The following is a 15325-nucleotide window of genomic DNA, read 5'->3' as shown; positions in this document are numbered from 1 at the left end:
TGTGCGACATAGGAGAGTGTTGTGCAGAGCGTAAAAGATCGATTTCTTCTTCGTGATTTTGATGCCTCTGAAGTCTTCGATTAGAAAGTCGAAAAGGATATTAGGTTTTTCTGAAATTTCATTGAGGTTTAGATTGGGATTGAAAAATTGGTCTAAATGAATAAAACCGTTTTCCGTAACATCGAGTAAAGGGCCTATGTTTAATGTTCTGTTTAACATCTGTCAAGTACACTTTATAATCTCCTATCTCCTCCTTGTTATCTCCCCTTACCCGAATATCACTTACTCCTAGTACATCCAGACGCATCCTCTTTTCTGACTCACCCAGTTCTACTTTCTTTCTTCCATAAGCCCCATTTTAATATTGATAGCTCCCATCGAATTCCATTTAGTTCGCCAAGTTGTTTCCAAGGAGTCCCCCGCCTGTCAAATGAGAGTGGGACTCCGTTACTCCCATAGATCCGAGGCTTACTTAAAATGTTCTGAGCTCAGTAAATTCATGAAGCAGGATGCTACCCTACTTACACATAGTCCAAGTGAGGATCTTTCCTCTAACGGGTTATGGTCCACCGGTGGATTGTATAGTCCTAGCCGCCTGGCACAAGGAGGGCCATGACTTAGAATATGTCCGAGATGCCCACTCCCATTCCATAGCAGTTGGTATCTTGACTCTCAGGACCACTTACTAGGCCACTCAGCCGTTGCCCATGATTCACGAACTAGGATTTGACTACAGTAACCCACACCGTGAAGATGACAAAAAAATTAAAAAAATAAAATGCTTCTTAGTAAATAAAAGAATAAAGCACATAATTATCTGAACCTTCCTCATCACTTGCTATATATACAACACAATGCATGTCATCGCACTGGGCACAGAATCACTTACACTTACATAATGAATTTCACCTCATAGGCAAAGAGTAACTAACTCTTTGATCAAAGATGATCCACACAAATATGTCATGGCCAGTGGACTCATTAGAGTACCTGGGCATTAGACAATGCACACATCTTTGTTCAGAGTCTGTATTTAATTTCTTCAGTCCATATGAAAAGGAGTAAGCTTGCAAGTCTAGGCATGGCTGATATATGTATACAAGTGTAAATAAGTTGTAATGAAATGATATCTTTGTTCACAGTTACAAAAGAGTCCTGTTAACTAGCGCTATGAAAGTAATTGATGATCGTCAGACTCTTATTTTGGATAAGAAAAAATTGCTGGTAAAAGAAATCACCCATTTAGTTGTCAAGTAAGTATGTGTTTTGTCAGTTGTTGTATTATGATAATAGACTACCAAGTTAATTTTATTAAAAGAATCTTTTAACTTTCAGCCTGCATATTTATTTATTTTTATTATATTTTTGAAGTGCCAGGTCAGTGGGAAGATTTATTTTCATGTATTCCTCTTGGGTTACATCACTTTATCTTAACAGACCCTTTTGCTTTTTTTTTTTTCTTCTTTCTTTCAGATATTAATGGACATTTTCATTGGTGATTATGTTTGAATGTTCTGAAACATTTATTAGGTTACTAGTAAATTTCTTTTAAAAATACCATGCTTTCTGCGTTCTAATTGATGTATTTAATGTCACCTCCACAAAAAGTTTATCACAACCCCTTAAAAAATATATATATATATACTGTATTTATTTTATTTTATAAGTTATTCGATATTAATTATTTCATAAGTTGGATGTAGAATCGGGAAATTTCTCCATTTTGAATATAGCCAGTTAATATTGTGAAAGTGCTGGGAATGCATTTCTATTCTGGTACTCAGTAATTCCAGCAATTTAGGAAATTTGTTAGAATCATCACTGCCTATGTGGTTATGGAAATGATGTGTTAATATAGGTGGGTGTGGCTTCTTCTTCGGAAGAATTAAGATCGTCAAATGAAGACGGAGATTACGAGAAAGTGAAGCTTATATCATTGAAGCTCAGGCTGGCAACAATAATCTGTATAACAGCGTATCTAGCTGTAAAAGCAATCATTCTCATTAGTTCTTGGTATGACAGCACGTTTTTTTTATACTCTTTGCATCATGGTTGTTGGAACAGCAGTCTGTTCTATATGTCTGGCTGTGGTACTGCTGTAAACTAGTTGTTGACAATTGACAATATTTACCGTATTTCTCCGAATCCAAGATGACCCTGGATGCAAGACGACCTCCACTTTTTCCTTCAAATTAAGTGCTTTGTAAAATCATATGAATGCCTTTCTTGTACAGTACGCATTTTTAGACCATCTTTGTCTGCACGTCACCGCCAAACATTGGCTTCGGTTATGCCGTGTTCTTTTGCGGCTTCACAATTATTTTTTATTATCGCAGATTTAATAACCATTAACTTAAAATTGTGTTTTTTTATTGATTTTCTGATGTAGTTTAATAAATCGTTCATTAACATATTCTGTATCAGCCATAGCATCAATGTTCCTGCTGATTATGAATGCCACAACATTCCTCGTTTCCTTCTTATTTCCATGCCGTAGAGTTTGTACCCTTTCCGCGGCAATTTATTTCCTTTCTCTTTCCACATTGTTTCGCTCAGTCCAAGGACCTCAGTCTTTCTTCTTTCTGTGTGATCTACAACCTCCTCACATTTAGGAGACAGGGCTATGGTGTTTAACATTGCTATTTTGAATTTGCTTTTTTGTCCAGTAATTTTCTCCTTTGAATAATTCCTTTTAACTTCGGGCTTATCACCGTTATCCTTAACAGAATTATACATGAAAGTAGGTCTATGTCTTGGTTTCCGTTTACATCCGAGGCTCATTTTCTGTTTATTCCCCTTTGCTGGCTTGCTGGGTCTGACACATTAAATATAGAATTTATTGCAGCCAATGGCCATATGTTACAATAAATAAGGAATAAATAACTAGTCACATAATTCTTTCAAAGACTTCCTCTTTGGTCACTTATCGAGATGGTAACGATCGCAAGTATTATCGCAGAGAGAGCATACACAGTTCATGGTAGGTGTATGAAACTTGGTTGTGCGGCAAACTTTATGGTGAAAACCATGTACCGCAAATCTAGTAACAAGATGACGTAACTCGTAGTTGGAAACTGACCATTCTCTGCTGATCATAGCATCAGTAAAGTAAAAGTCACTCCAAATCTCTGCTTTTTTCCGATAATGATCTTGCCGTAGTTCGTGATAAGGCGTCGTTGAAGGTAGTGACATGCTGAATCTCAGGTCTTCCAAGAACATTGGTTCTCGACATAATTCATAGACCAGTCTGGATGGTGTCCAGTTAGAAACACAAAGCACCCTTTTCAGAAAAGTAGCCTTAAGCTTCTTGATATTTTTCAAATTTGATTTAGTGCGATGTTCCCATATTAAATAAAGTCCATATGTGATTATTGGTTTTACCTTCATCTGAAATAATGCTAGTGCAGTTCTCAGAGATAATTTTTGCAGGTGCTGAATATCATGAATAGCAAGAATCGCTGCCGACATCCTCCCCTTAACATGGATAGTGGAAGTTGTTTCGTGAGTTTGAAACGTTATACCTAGATATTTAAATTTGTTTACTGTTTCCAGCTCTTAATCCTCGTACGTAATGGTCTCGGAGTCACTGTGTCTCCCACCTCGTTTGAATGTCATCATTACTGTTTTATTTTTGTTTATATTCAGTTCGTTGATTCGAGCCTAAACTAGTAACTTCCTGAAGTGCCTCTCTAGAAGCTGAAGCGAGGACCATATCATCAGCATAGATATAGGTTTGTACTCCATTTGTCTTACTTCCTGAAGTGCATCTCTAGAAGCTGAAGCGAGGACCATATCATCAGCATAGATGTAGGTTTGTACTCCATTTGTCTTAATTGCTTTCATCACATCATGGGTCACAATGTTGAATAATATAGGACTCAAGGGATCCCCTTGTAATACCCCAATTGTCTGATCAATTCCTGTAGATATGGATACAGAGTCGTTAATTTGAAGTCTGTGTTCTGCCAAAATGTTATTAATTATACGAACTAAAGGGTTGTTCTCACCCAATAAAGTTGTTAATTTATCCATCAGTTTTACTCGGTTAATTGAGTCGAAAGCCATTGTGTAGTCCACAAACACCGTAATCAACTTCCCTCTTTTAAACCGGAGAGCCTCGTGAATATCATTTTGTAAACACTGAATTGCATGAATAGTCGATCAACCTTTTTTGAAGCCAAATTGCTCCTCAGGAAGAAAACTTTCTACTACAGTTTTTAGCCTTCCTGTTATAAGTTTGGTTAATAATTTCGAAAGAGTGCATTCCAAGGCGATACCCCTGTAAGCATCAGGATCACAAGGATCCCCTTTCCCTTTGTACAAGAGCTTTAGAGTAGAGGTTCTCCAATGATCCGGAATACAACCCTGTCGTAGGCATTCATTGAACAGAAGTGTCCTCGATTCCAGAAGATCAGGAGCCGCACTCTGTATGTGTTCATTGTAAATGTTATCTGGTCTGCAAGCTTTCTTCATATTCAGCTTGTTGATTACATACCTGCCAACTTTCCCGATTCAGGCGGGAGACTCCCGATTTTCGACAGTTTTTCCCGCCTCCCGAATATTCTACCTTTTCTCCCGATTTTTTGGTGAACTTCAAACATTTGTTTTCAAATCCCTCCATTTCAGCTTTTTTACGTCAGTGGCCGGAAGTCCTTCGCTCAATGGCCGCTTTCAAACGAAATATCGAAGTTTATTAATGCGAGAAATGTGCGCGAATGTGCGATGTTTATTGAAACCTGTATATCGCGACGCGCATATCGATTGTCAATCTCTCGTTCTCGCGTGCTGTGTTCGTTCACGTCAGTCTAGTCGATTCCATCCTCTTTGGTCGATTCTAGAGACTAGTCGCTTTCTTAGTAATATAGTGACATAATTTCAATGATAACGACGGGTGACTTCTAGAGATTTTAGAAGCCATTTGGAGACAATTCTGACTAATTTTAATTTATCTCAATATAAATAAAATGTTTTGTCTGTACATTGCTCAGAATTTAAAAAGAATGATATTTCCGTACCGGTCGTGGCCATATTAACGAGGAGAAATAAGTTTTAATTTTCCGTAATTTCTGTCTGTCTGTCTGTCTGTCTGTACGTGCGCAGGCTCATCACGAGAAAACGGCTGAAGAGAATTTAATGAAAATCGGTATATAACGTCGGGGAATAAGTTGCTACAATCTAGGCCATAAATAATGTTATTCGCGCTGAGTGAAATGGTAGTTTAGGGGGAGGCCTAAAATTTAATTCTCAAATATTTGTTATTATTGGCCCTAATGATAAATACTACATAACTAAAGTTATATATTATTAAATTTCCTATCATTTATGTCTTATACATTTTTACCGTACCGGCTGTAATAACAGAGATATTCATGAATTTAGATTTATTATTATTATTATTATTATTATTATTATTATTATTATTATTATTTTGCTAAGTCCATATCAGCACCGATGTACGAGAAAATGGGTGAACAGAATTGTATGTAAAGTCAGGGAATAAGGAACTACAGTCGATGCTATAAATAATTTTATTCACTCTGTTCGAAATGGTAGTTTAGGGGAAGGTCCCAAAATTTTTTTTAAAATTACCTATCTTAGTGGTCATATTGAAAAATACTACATAACAAAAATTACAGAGAATGCAATTTCCGATTATTTGTCTTATTCAGTTTTGCAAGAGACACTTCGCATGATTGATTCGTATAACATTCTCAGGTACATTTTTTGCCCCTTGTTAAGGGCATCATCAACCTTTTAGGTACCCTTAAGTTCATATGTCTGAAACATTATCTATTCATACATGGATTAATGTGTAACATACTTTTCATTGTAATCCATATATGAATAGATAATGTTTCAGACATTTGACCTTAAGGTTACCTACAGGCTGATGATGCCGTTAACAAGGGGCGAAACATGTCCCTGAGAAGTGTATATAGTATTATGTAGATTTCATCCACAAAGCACGTGGCTTGTATTGAATAGGTGGTAATAATAGAATAAATTATTTTTGTGATAATTTGCTTGTTCAGTTTTACTGTTCTGACTACAATAATATTGGTGGTGATGGTGATTAAATTTTGAAGATTATAATAATGAAGAAAGTCATGAAGGAACGATCACTTGAATAATACCACAAGAGGGAGTCATGAAAGAAAGGACGACTCACTTTACATTAGATGCTCTAATATCACAGATTCAGAAGAAAACTAAATGTGAAGGCCTCCAATATAGAAAGCTCATAAAATTGATCAACAATAGCATTACATTGACCATTGTTTGTTGTGATGTGCTTTGTGTATTCTGCTGCCATTTATCTACGATAGACGGGATTACTGCTGGGTTTCAAGTATAACAGCCTGCCTGAATACTGGCGGGAAGAAGCTGGGGAGTGGGAAGTTAGATCTCTCTTCTTTAGCATGCCATTCTTCTGGTTCATAAATTTTCTAATACTGCTGGTACGTTACACACTGGATCATCATAGTATTCCAGCTATTCGATCCCTACTCGGAGGTAGTGATTTGAAGAGCAGTGTGCTGCACACTTAAACAGAATAATTACACAAGAGTGTTTGCGGCTGTCTGCAGCCTGGTCATTCTAGCTCTGAAACTTTGAACTGTTAGATTGACACTGTAGTACCTTTCGCAAAAATTGAGAAAATGTACTGTTTTCATTTTATCGAATATTTCGTATGAAATCATAGCATTTAATCACGACATTCATACTGGCGTCGTAATGAGATGTTGACTTCAGTTGGGAAAACTATAAGGACAGTCTTCCTGAGAATTCCGTAGTGAAGCACGGGTACATCAGCTAGTTATTTGATCCAAATAGCATTGCGCTTCGCATAATTGCGCGGGTGCTTGATGCAATATATTAATCTATGCACTTGCTAAGTAATGGCATCTAAGTGCATGACTGATTCACACATCTGGAGCATGAGTTCATACTATTTTCGGTAGGCTTATCAGAGACCGATCATCCCACTCACGCACTTCCGGTGAGGGAATAGAGATGTGTAATTTTTAGCCTTGTAGCCTCGTATAGCAACAGTCGGGCTTTGAGACAATAAGTGTTATAAATATATCGTAGTACTGTGTTGCGCAAGACATGTAGAATAAGCAATTTTGACCAATTGTATCTCCTGATTTCTCCTGATTTTTCCTGATTTAAAAATCAAAATCTCCTGATTTTTGGTTTTGTAAAGTTGGCAGGTATGTGATTATATCGTTTACTTTGTCTTGTGTGAATAGGAGAGAGTTATCAAATTCCAATATCTTGTCAAATCTCTTAGCAGGTCTTGTATCGCTAGGTCGGAGGACCTTGGAGAAGTGTTCAACCCAGATTTCTATCAGAATGTCTGGAGGGAATTTTGGTATTCTTGGCCTGAGTACACTGTATGGTTGACTTTTAGCCTTTTCAATTTGTTCCTTACCTATTTTCTCATAGTACTCTGTCTTTTTGAGTTTAATGAGATTCTTATATTCCTTTCGTCTCTCAGCATAATCATGAAGAGTAACATCTGTTGGGGAATATCTAAGAACATGAAGATAGTGTAAGACCTCCTGTCGAGTTCTGTAGCAGGTAGTATCGAACCATGGCTTTGCCTTCCTGTCATTTTTAACTATCGTCGTTGCACTGTGAATAATTGTCTCCATTTCTTTTTTCGCTACATTAATGTGACCATCTCGTAATAGATTGTTAATCGAAATGACGCGTTCTTTATCTGAATTCGTGAGGCCCTGTGCTGGGTCTAACACAAGGTCGGGTTAACTCCCTTAGCCTTTGGTAGTCCTCTGTGCAATCTGCAAGGCAGTGGTATTGTTATAAATTTGTGTGTCATTTCCTACACACAGGTTTCATCAAACCTGCTAAGGGAGTACTCCTCCGCCCACAGCCATTGGTTCTTTAGTTTTCGTGGTTTGGTATTGGCTGCCAGACCCTCAGCCCAACAGTTGCAGGTAGTACCATTTACTGGCACATATGGTAGCAAGATGATCCTGACCTGCAAAACGTAAAGAAAAAAATAAATAAAACAAACAATTAATCTGACAAGAAATAGATAAGCCACAAATGACGCGAACACGTTACGACATAAGCCCATGGCTTGGAAAACTGTAAAGTGTTAAAATTGTCAGTCATCATTTGATGTTTAAAAACGAGGTCCTGATAAGTTTACCCCCATGTAATGATCACTCCCTTTGTTAAAAATTAATCATTAACAGGTATAAGTAGTTGTCGACTGACTTGCATTACATCAGGTAATGTTACATTATACACACTGAATTAAAATTTTAGCCAAGGGCTCTACAAAACCTATCTTGAAAAATGCTCAAAATAATAAATCTGCACTGATTCTATAGCAAAGGGAGACTATCCCTTGCTCCAAAATACATGTCAAACCATTGGAACAGAATCCACATGGCAACAAAAATACAAGGCAGAACTTGTATTACAACAAAATATGCTATAGATAAATTAATGCAGTCGCTTAAGTTCAGCCAGTGTCCATATTTAGGAGATAGTGGGTTCGAACCCCACTTTTGGCTGCCGTGAAGATGGTTTTCCATTTTCACACCAGGCAATTGCTGGGAAATACCTTAATTAAGGCCACAGCCGCTCCCTTCCCACTCCCAGCCCCTTCCCGTCCCATTGTCACAATAAGACCTCTCTGTGTCGGTGCAGCATAAAACAATCTGTAAAAAAAAAAAAAAAAAACAGAATGAACACACACAAATATATTAAATATTCTATGATATCTCCCATCAGCGCAAATCCAAGTCCGTGGTCATGTGTAGAGTGGAAGTAACATCCTTCAGTCCTTCATGATGTCATATCACAGCGTATCTAAAATGTCCTATCTCCTAACTAGAGATTACGAACTTGAAGTTACGAAATACAAACGTTGTGCTGTGCTCTTAATTAGTCGACAAAGAAGTTCATGAGATATAAAACACTGTAATTCCTTTCAATGACCGTACTCAAAGTTGGAATTCTTACAGCAAGGCACAGTCAAGGAAGTAATAAATTCTCAAGGGGCCTTCCCTTCCTTCACTTCATTCAACACTCAACACCTGGCGGCATTCACTTCGCCTCACAATGCGGCAACACGGCCATTCCTTTATTCACATAATTCCTAGTATAACCTATCTCTGGCTCTCTTATTAATATCATATTCCTAATTCAGAATCAGAAATAAAGTACGGTATTGCTTGCTTGTATATGCCAAATAATATAATCCTTTTTCATATTTTTATCCTCAGATGCCCCGTCGTATTGCTTAAAACTATTCACTTCTACCAGATTTGTTTCTAAACTGATAAATATACAAGAACTTCAGTGACATAAATTCATCTCTCAGCATGCAAATTACTATCTGATAAACTCAAATCATATTCTCATATATAGAAAATCCTACTACATTAGTTGTAGATGGTCACTTGTTTGAACTCGGTGAACATACACTGATGGGTTTTCTCTCGAAGAAAGTACACATGCAAAAACATGTCAACACACCACATGCTCGTGCAAATACTTCAATGTGCGTAATACCTTCTACCTTACTTTCTCCCTCTACAAGACAATATAACACACTGTACTTGAATAATACTGAAGAATGAAGTTCTACAAAAAAATTATACCGGGTGGTTCACCAGCCCGTTGCGATTTAGTTGTATGCATTCCGATGCTTTTACTACAATTCTGAAATACATCTGTCCCTCTCCCTAAACCGAGGTAACATAATGAGAAGTGTGCTTACGGACTAGAAGACAGCAGGAATTGTGAGCACTATATATTAATTCATTATGGATACCTTGAATGAACCTGTAAAACAAGCACAGATACAAAGAACACATACCTTACAACAGGAGGAGCACACACAGACCAGCAGCAGGTATTGTATAGGCTGGAAACTGCGCACTGCATGTCAAGCTTTGCAATAGCTCAATTGGCAAGGGTGCAGTGGGAGATGTTAGTGGACAGAGCTCGAAGGTTCAAATCCCTTGCAAATATTTTTTATTTATTTTGCTGCCAGTTACCTGGGATGTGGTAAAGTTGCATACTTGATAGCTTCCACAGACTGATTTTTTATTTGGCACTGTGATGGGCCATATGTATCATGGCGTAGGGTATTAAGCTGGATTGGACGAGCATGAGGAGGTGATGGTCTGTGGCTAGGACACAAACAGCCAATTAGCTACGCCGTACATGTTCCACGCTTTGCAGACCACAGGTAGGGCAATGATAACAACATGCAGTGGCAGGTAGGTATGTAGCTGCGTGAACTCTCCTCCTTCAAGGCAAGTCAAAACACAACACAAAGTTTATTCATTGCCTCGTGATATTCCAGCTATGAATATGTGGATATTTTATTCATCTATGGAGAAACTAGACAGAATGCATACTAGGCACAACACCTGTATCAAGAACGCTATCTGGATAGCTCAGGAAAGACAAGTGGCAATAAATCGAGAGGTGTAGCACAAGACACTCCCTTGAGAAGCCAATTCCGTGAAATTGTGTCCAACGTGCGCAATTACTTTGAAAAAGAAAAGGAGAACCGTGCTACATTACTGCCTGTAGCACAAGCCGTACAGAGAACTGCTGATGTTACCAAAGTAAGTAAATACACAGTAATGGCAGTTGGAAAGGGGGAAATAAATATCACACTGAGGAACAATCTCCTGGATCCTCTAAATTTGAAATACCGGGTAAGAGAAGGAATTAGGACAAATGAGTAACGAACTTGGATGTTTACCAGCAAGATGCCATTCGTCGGCATATTTATGACTACTACTGCGGAAAAGACCACCCTACTCTTACGAAACTACTTAATTCTATGAGTGAGGGTTGGAGGATTCTGAGATCAGTGGAGTATTCCCTTTGTAGGGCATAACCTCCTTCCTGTGCCAGCCATTAGCAGTTAGTAATGTTTTATTTCCTCATTCTGTTTTATTCATAATAATGTATTCTATTTTTAGTGTAGGATGTTTTTAGTAAGTGTGTACATAGAGCATCTTTGAAGTTTTGTGAATTTGTTTCCAGTCACAATTCATTAGCTTTTCTAGTACAGTATTACATTTTATGAGGGCTGTTTGTCGCAGTCGTATTGCATCTGCTGTTCTTGTGACAGTAGAGCGCTGGCAACAGAGGTAAGGCGATGCCCACACATTTTGTGAACTGTCAGTTTAGAAGTAAAGCAGCGTAGAGTAGTCTATTCACAATATGCAAGAAAAACCAATCTCATACTGTTTGATGATTAAATCGTGGATTATCGTCGCCATAAGACCTATCTGTGTCGGTGCGACGTAAAGCCCCTAGCAAAAAAAAAAAAAAAAAAGTCGTGGATTAATTATCTTTCCATTGCTTGGTCTGCCATCCTCCGCATCACATTGGGCACTGGTAATGCTCAAACGATTCACATTCACACTGTTCTCCACATGGCCATCACACGAGTGCTGAATTCACCCACGGCATCCTCCTGCAGGTCTTCTTTAACTTTTCGCTGCTAATATTGTGAGTGACTACCAGAACCCTCCATGCTGAATTATTTTAAAAAATATATAATGCCTCAAAATATATGAAATACAGCAGAGTCTCGTTAATCCGAACTAATTGGGAGCGGAGTCTGTTCGGATTACGAAATTTTCGGATTAACCGGAAATATTTTCCAATAATAATGTTATTGTTTTTACGTCTCACTAACTACTTTTACGGTTTCCGGGGACGCTGAGGTGCCAGGAGTTTCTCCTGCAGGAGTTCTTTTACGTGTCAGTAAATCTACTTACACGAGGCTGACGTATTTGAACACCTTCAAATACCATCGGACCGAGCCAGGATCGAACCTGCCAGGCTGGGCTCAGAAGGCCACCGCCTCAACCGTCTGGGGAAAATAGTTTCTACAATACAGTACAGTACATACCATAATTTGAAATGTCCATTCTTTAGCAGTTACATTAATAAAATACTGTATAAAATTACAGTAGGGTAGTTAAGAACCCGTAGAGGAGAAAACTTCTCAAAACTTGTCTCCTAAAACTGCTAAAATACGATAACGGGTTACACTTTTGCGTTGTGCCCGGGATGCGAAGAGCTGCTTGTGATGTTTATTTAATAGTTCTGCCACATTCTCTGTCGCAGCGCTGCAGAACTTGAACACGTGACTCACTGATGTGATGTTTATGAGACGCTGGTTTAACACTGCATCTTCAAGTAGGTTCCAATCACTACGGCAAAATAAACTAACAGACTTTGTAAAGATAAACGACCAGTGATTGATGGTTTGTGATGTGTAATTACAGTATGTTTACATTAAGTTATTCTAGTAAAATATGACTTAAAAAATGCAAGTAAATCTTCATTGTGTAATATGTATTTTCATTTCAATAACGAGAATTTTTTTAAAATTGAATATTTCAGTTCGGATTAACCGCACTTTCGGATTAACGGGGTTCGGATTAACGGGACTCTAGTGTATATGAAAAGTGTGCGAAAATGATAAGAAATTTCATATGAACTAGCAAAATAATTCCAGAACAGCTTTCAGTTTTATTTTTTCCCACAAAAATTAAAAAGAGAAAATCAGGGTTGTCCATAGGAGCCAAAAATAATATTTCCTTAAAAAGTTCGATATTCCTCTTTCACAGGTGCTAAATTCTCACCAAATTGCACAACGCTCTTTCAACAATTACGAATGTGAGACATTTTTGCTATTTTTCAAATCAGAGTTGTCCATAACAGCCAAAGTACTCACTGGTCATCACCTTGAATGTATCGGATATGACTAATTAATAATTATTTCCTAATAAAAAGCAATAAAAGAACATTTCATTATATAATAATGTAACAAACATTAAATTTAAGTCAGGGCTGTCCAAAATAAGGAATGTAATTAAGTACTAAAATATCAAGTTACATAATTTACACCAAATTGTTTCATTATTTACAGCAGACACTCCAATGTGTCCATCTTCAAAACTTCACTAATGTGTGGTATATTTTGAAGCAGGGGTGAGCACAGAGAGCCACGTCATATTTGACACACACATACTGGGTTTCTCACCTCTTCTTTGCGTCACTGAAATAAATCAGGTTCGGAACGAATTCTTTTCCTGGTTTGTGGAGCTGGTACTTGAGGTTCAGCACTATCGCTGTCACCACTGTCACTAGGACTATAATCACTACTCAGATTACTGATATCTGAGTACCCATCTTCCGATTCAAGAGTATTCACAGCTTCTATAAGTTCCATTATGCTGCTAAAAGGTGTAGCTTATTGGCACTCTAGTTTGAATAACAAAGGATACTCCAAAGATATCTATTTCCTTTTCAGACATTGAGCGAAAGTTACCGACGAGATATCTCGGGCGCAGCAAGTACGTGATGTACTACCCTGCCCGAGATATCTTAGCCGTAGCAGTGTACGGGTTAACAGTGCAGTCTGCAAAATATACGATTATGATACGATACACTTTGTCGTCGCATCCCATCACGCACAATGATGTCCATACTCCAGTGAACAGATAAACATCTATTTTTCACACAGTAATGCACAGTGTCATTATATACAACATCAGCTACAATACTGTCCCATTGGAAATTAGAGTGTAGTCTGAGCCTTCAGCTCTCCTTTACCTGTTATCGTCCTTGCTCCAACGATTCTATAATAACCTCACTATATCTCACTTCACGGATATAAATAAAGCATCTGTCACTGGCACGCTCTGTCCTAACAACAGTTTATAATCTCCAAAGGACACACATGCTTAGCATCACAATTGCTTTCGTGAACTGATGAATAACTCCCCTTCTTTAGCAATATGTAATCCCAGCAGATTAAGTCCTTCATCTAGGTTATAATGCTAATAACTCATTACAGAAATGCGCAACAGTCTGATAAAGCATGAACAAACATGTTCAGACCATTCCAGTTTTACAATAACATATTCAACAGCCGTAAGTTAACATGCTTTCCTGCAACAAAGTCACAACACATCTATACTGTACTGGCTTCACCATTAGAGTCCCTGCGGCACAGCTTTCTCTTGATGTAGCAGCACAGCATGGGGGTTGTCCTTGTGCATTTCATCATAATTTCCACTTCAAACAAGTTTAGGCATAATTAGATCCATGAAGTATGCAATACATTGATTGTTTTCCTTATTCACCAATAAAACACACATTAGGCCTATAGAGATAATTCCATTTTTATTATTTCCAAATCATGATGTAACGACTGATTCCTTCTCACTGACTATATGCTAAGCTGTGATTTGTCTATTCAAACATCACAAACAATTCAAAGCTCTCTGTCTTTGGCTGATCATGTACCTCTTTGTCTCTTGAATGGGACTTTCCAGTGCAAGCAATGTTGCAATCACATCCACTCCATGGCATGTGTGGATGTTACAAGCTCAAACACACTGGACTCTGTGTTGTACCAGACAGGGAAACCTAATGCAACCTCCAATTCCCTGATATTTAATTTATGCCTTTAAATAAATCAATGACAATGAACCAGTGTAGGGTTCGATATGTTAGGTAAGTAATATGGTAAATAATCCAGGTGAATGTTTCTTCTTCTTCTTCTGCTTCTTGAAATGTGTCTTCCCCCCCTTCTGCCATTCTGCTAGTCAGTAAATTTTTACTCTCAGTGCCCTGCACCCAAAACTTTTGTAATAAATACCTGTCCACTCTATAATGTGTAAATCATTATGGAAATAAAGTTAAGTTTATTTGTTTTATTTTTTTCAGACTCACAAATGCAATAAACAGTAGAGGAAAGCAGCTGGTGATGCAACTGAATGAAGTGTGTGATGCAAAACAAAAAACACTCAAAGAAAAGAAAATGGCTCTTGAACAGCTGTCAAGTCTAACAGACCATTGTATAGAGTTCGTTAACAATGCTTTGAGCAAAGGCAGTGATATAGCATTATTATTTAGTAAAAGGTAAAAAACAAAACCACTTCTTTTATATGTGTGTTTTTTTTTATCCCTTTATACGTACAACATCGGTATCTACCCTAAGCTAGTCAGCGAATCCTAGGCGAGCTCTGTTTGCGCTCCATCAAATCATATCTAACTTATATTACACCCTGGATTAGTGATGGGGGACATAAATTCAATAGAATGGATAAGACAAGAAAACTATAGCTACAAATGGTGTTAGGCAGACCACAACATAAGATTGAGGAAATTATTTATCACATGATTAAACAAGATATTAAAATAATCAAAGTACTATAACATGTGACATGAATGACAATTTGACTTGCCAAGTTCTGGAATAAAGTTCATCTTGAGGTAAATGGAAAGATCAGCAATA

At 37.7% G+C, this 15325-nt stretch overlaps 1 protein-coding gene across 1 annotated transcript in view; it reads left to right on the top strand.

Moving 5' to 3' along the window:
• The window catches only part of LOC136866818 (E3 ubiquitin-protein ligase TRIM33), a 268047-nt gene that overhangs the window by 81847 nt on the left and 170875 nt on the right, over positions 1 to 15325 (top strand). The window contains exons 5-6 of the mRNA XM_067143924.2: positions 1143 to 1253; positions 14755 to 14949. Of these exons, the coding sequence (XP_067000025.2) occupies positions 1143 to 1253; positions 14755 to 14949 (306 nt within the window). The remainder of the gene's footprint in view (positions 1 to 1142; positions 1254 to 14754; positions 14950 to 15325) is intronic.

Source organism: Anabrus simplex, chromosome 3 (assembly GCF_040414725.1).
Source record: "Anabrus simplex isolate iqAnaSimp1 chromosome 3, ASM4041472v1, whole genome shotgun sequence".
Taxonomy (NCBI): domain Eukaryota; kingdom Metazoa; phylum Arthropoda; class Insecta; order Orthoptera; family Tettigoniidae; genus Anabrus; species Anabrus simplex.
The sequence above is the reverse complement of the archived record's forward strand: the minus strand, read 5'-3'. Positions and strand labels throughout refer to the sequence as shown.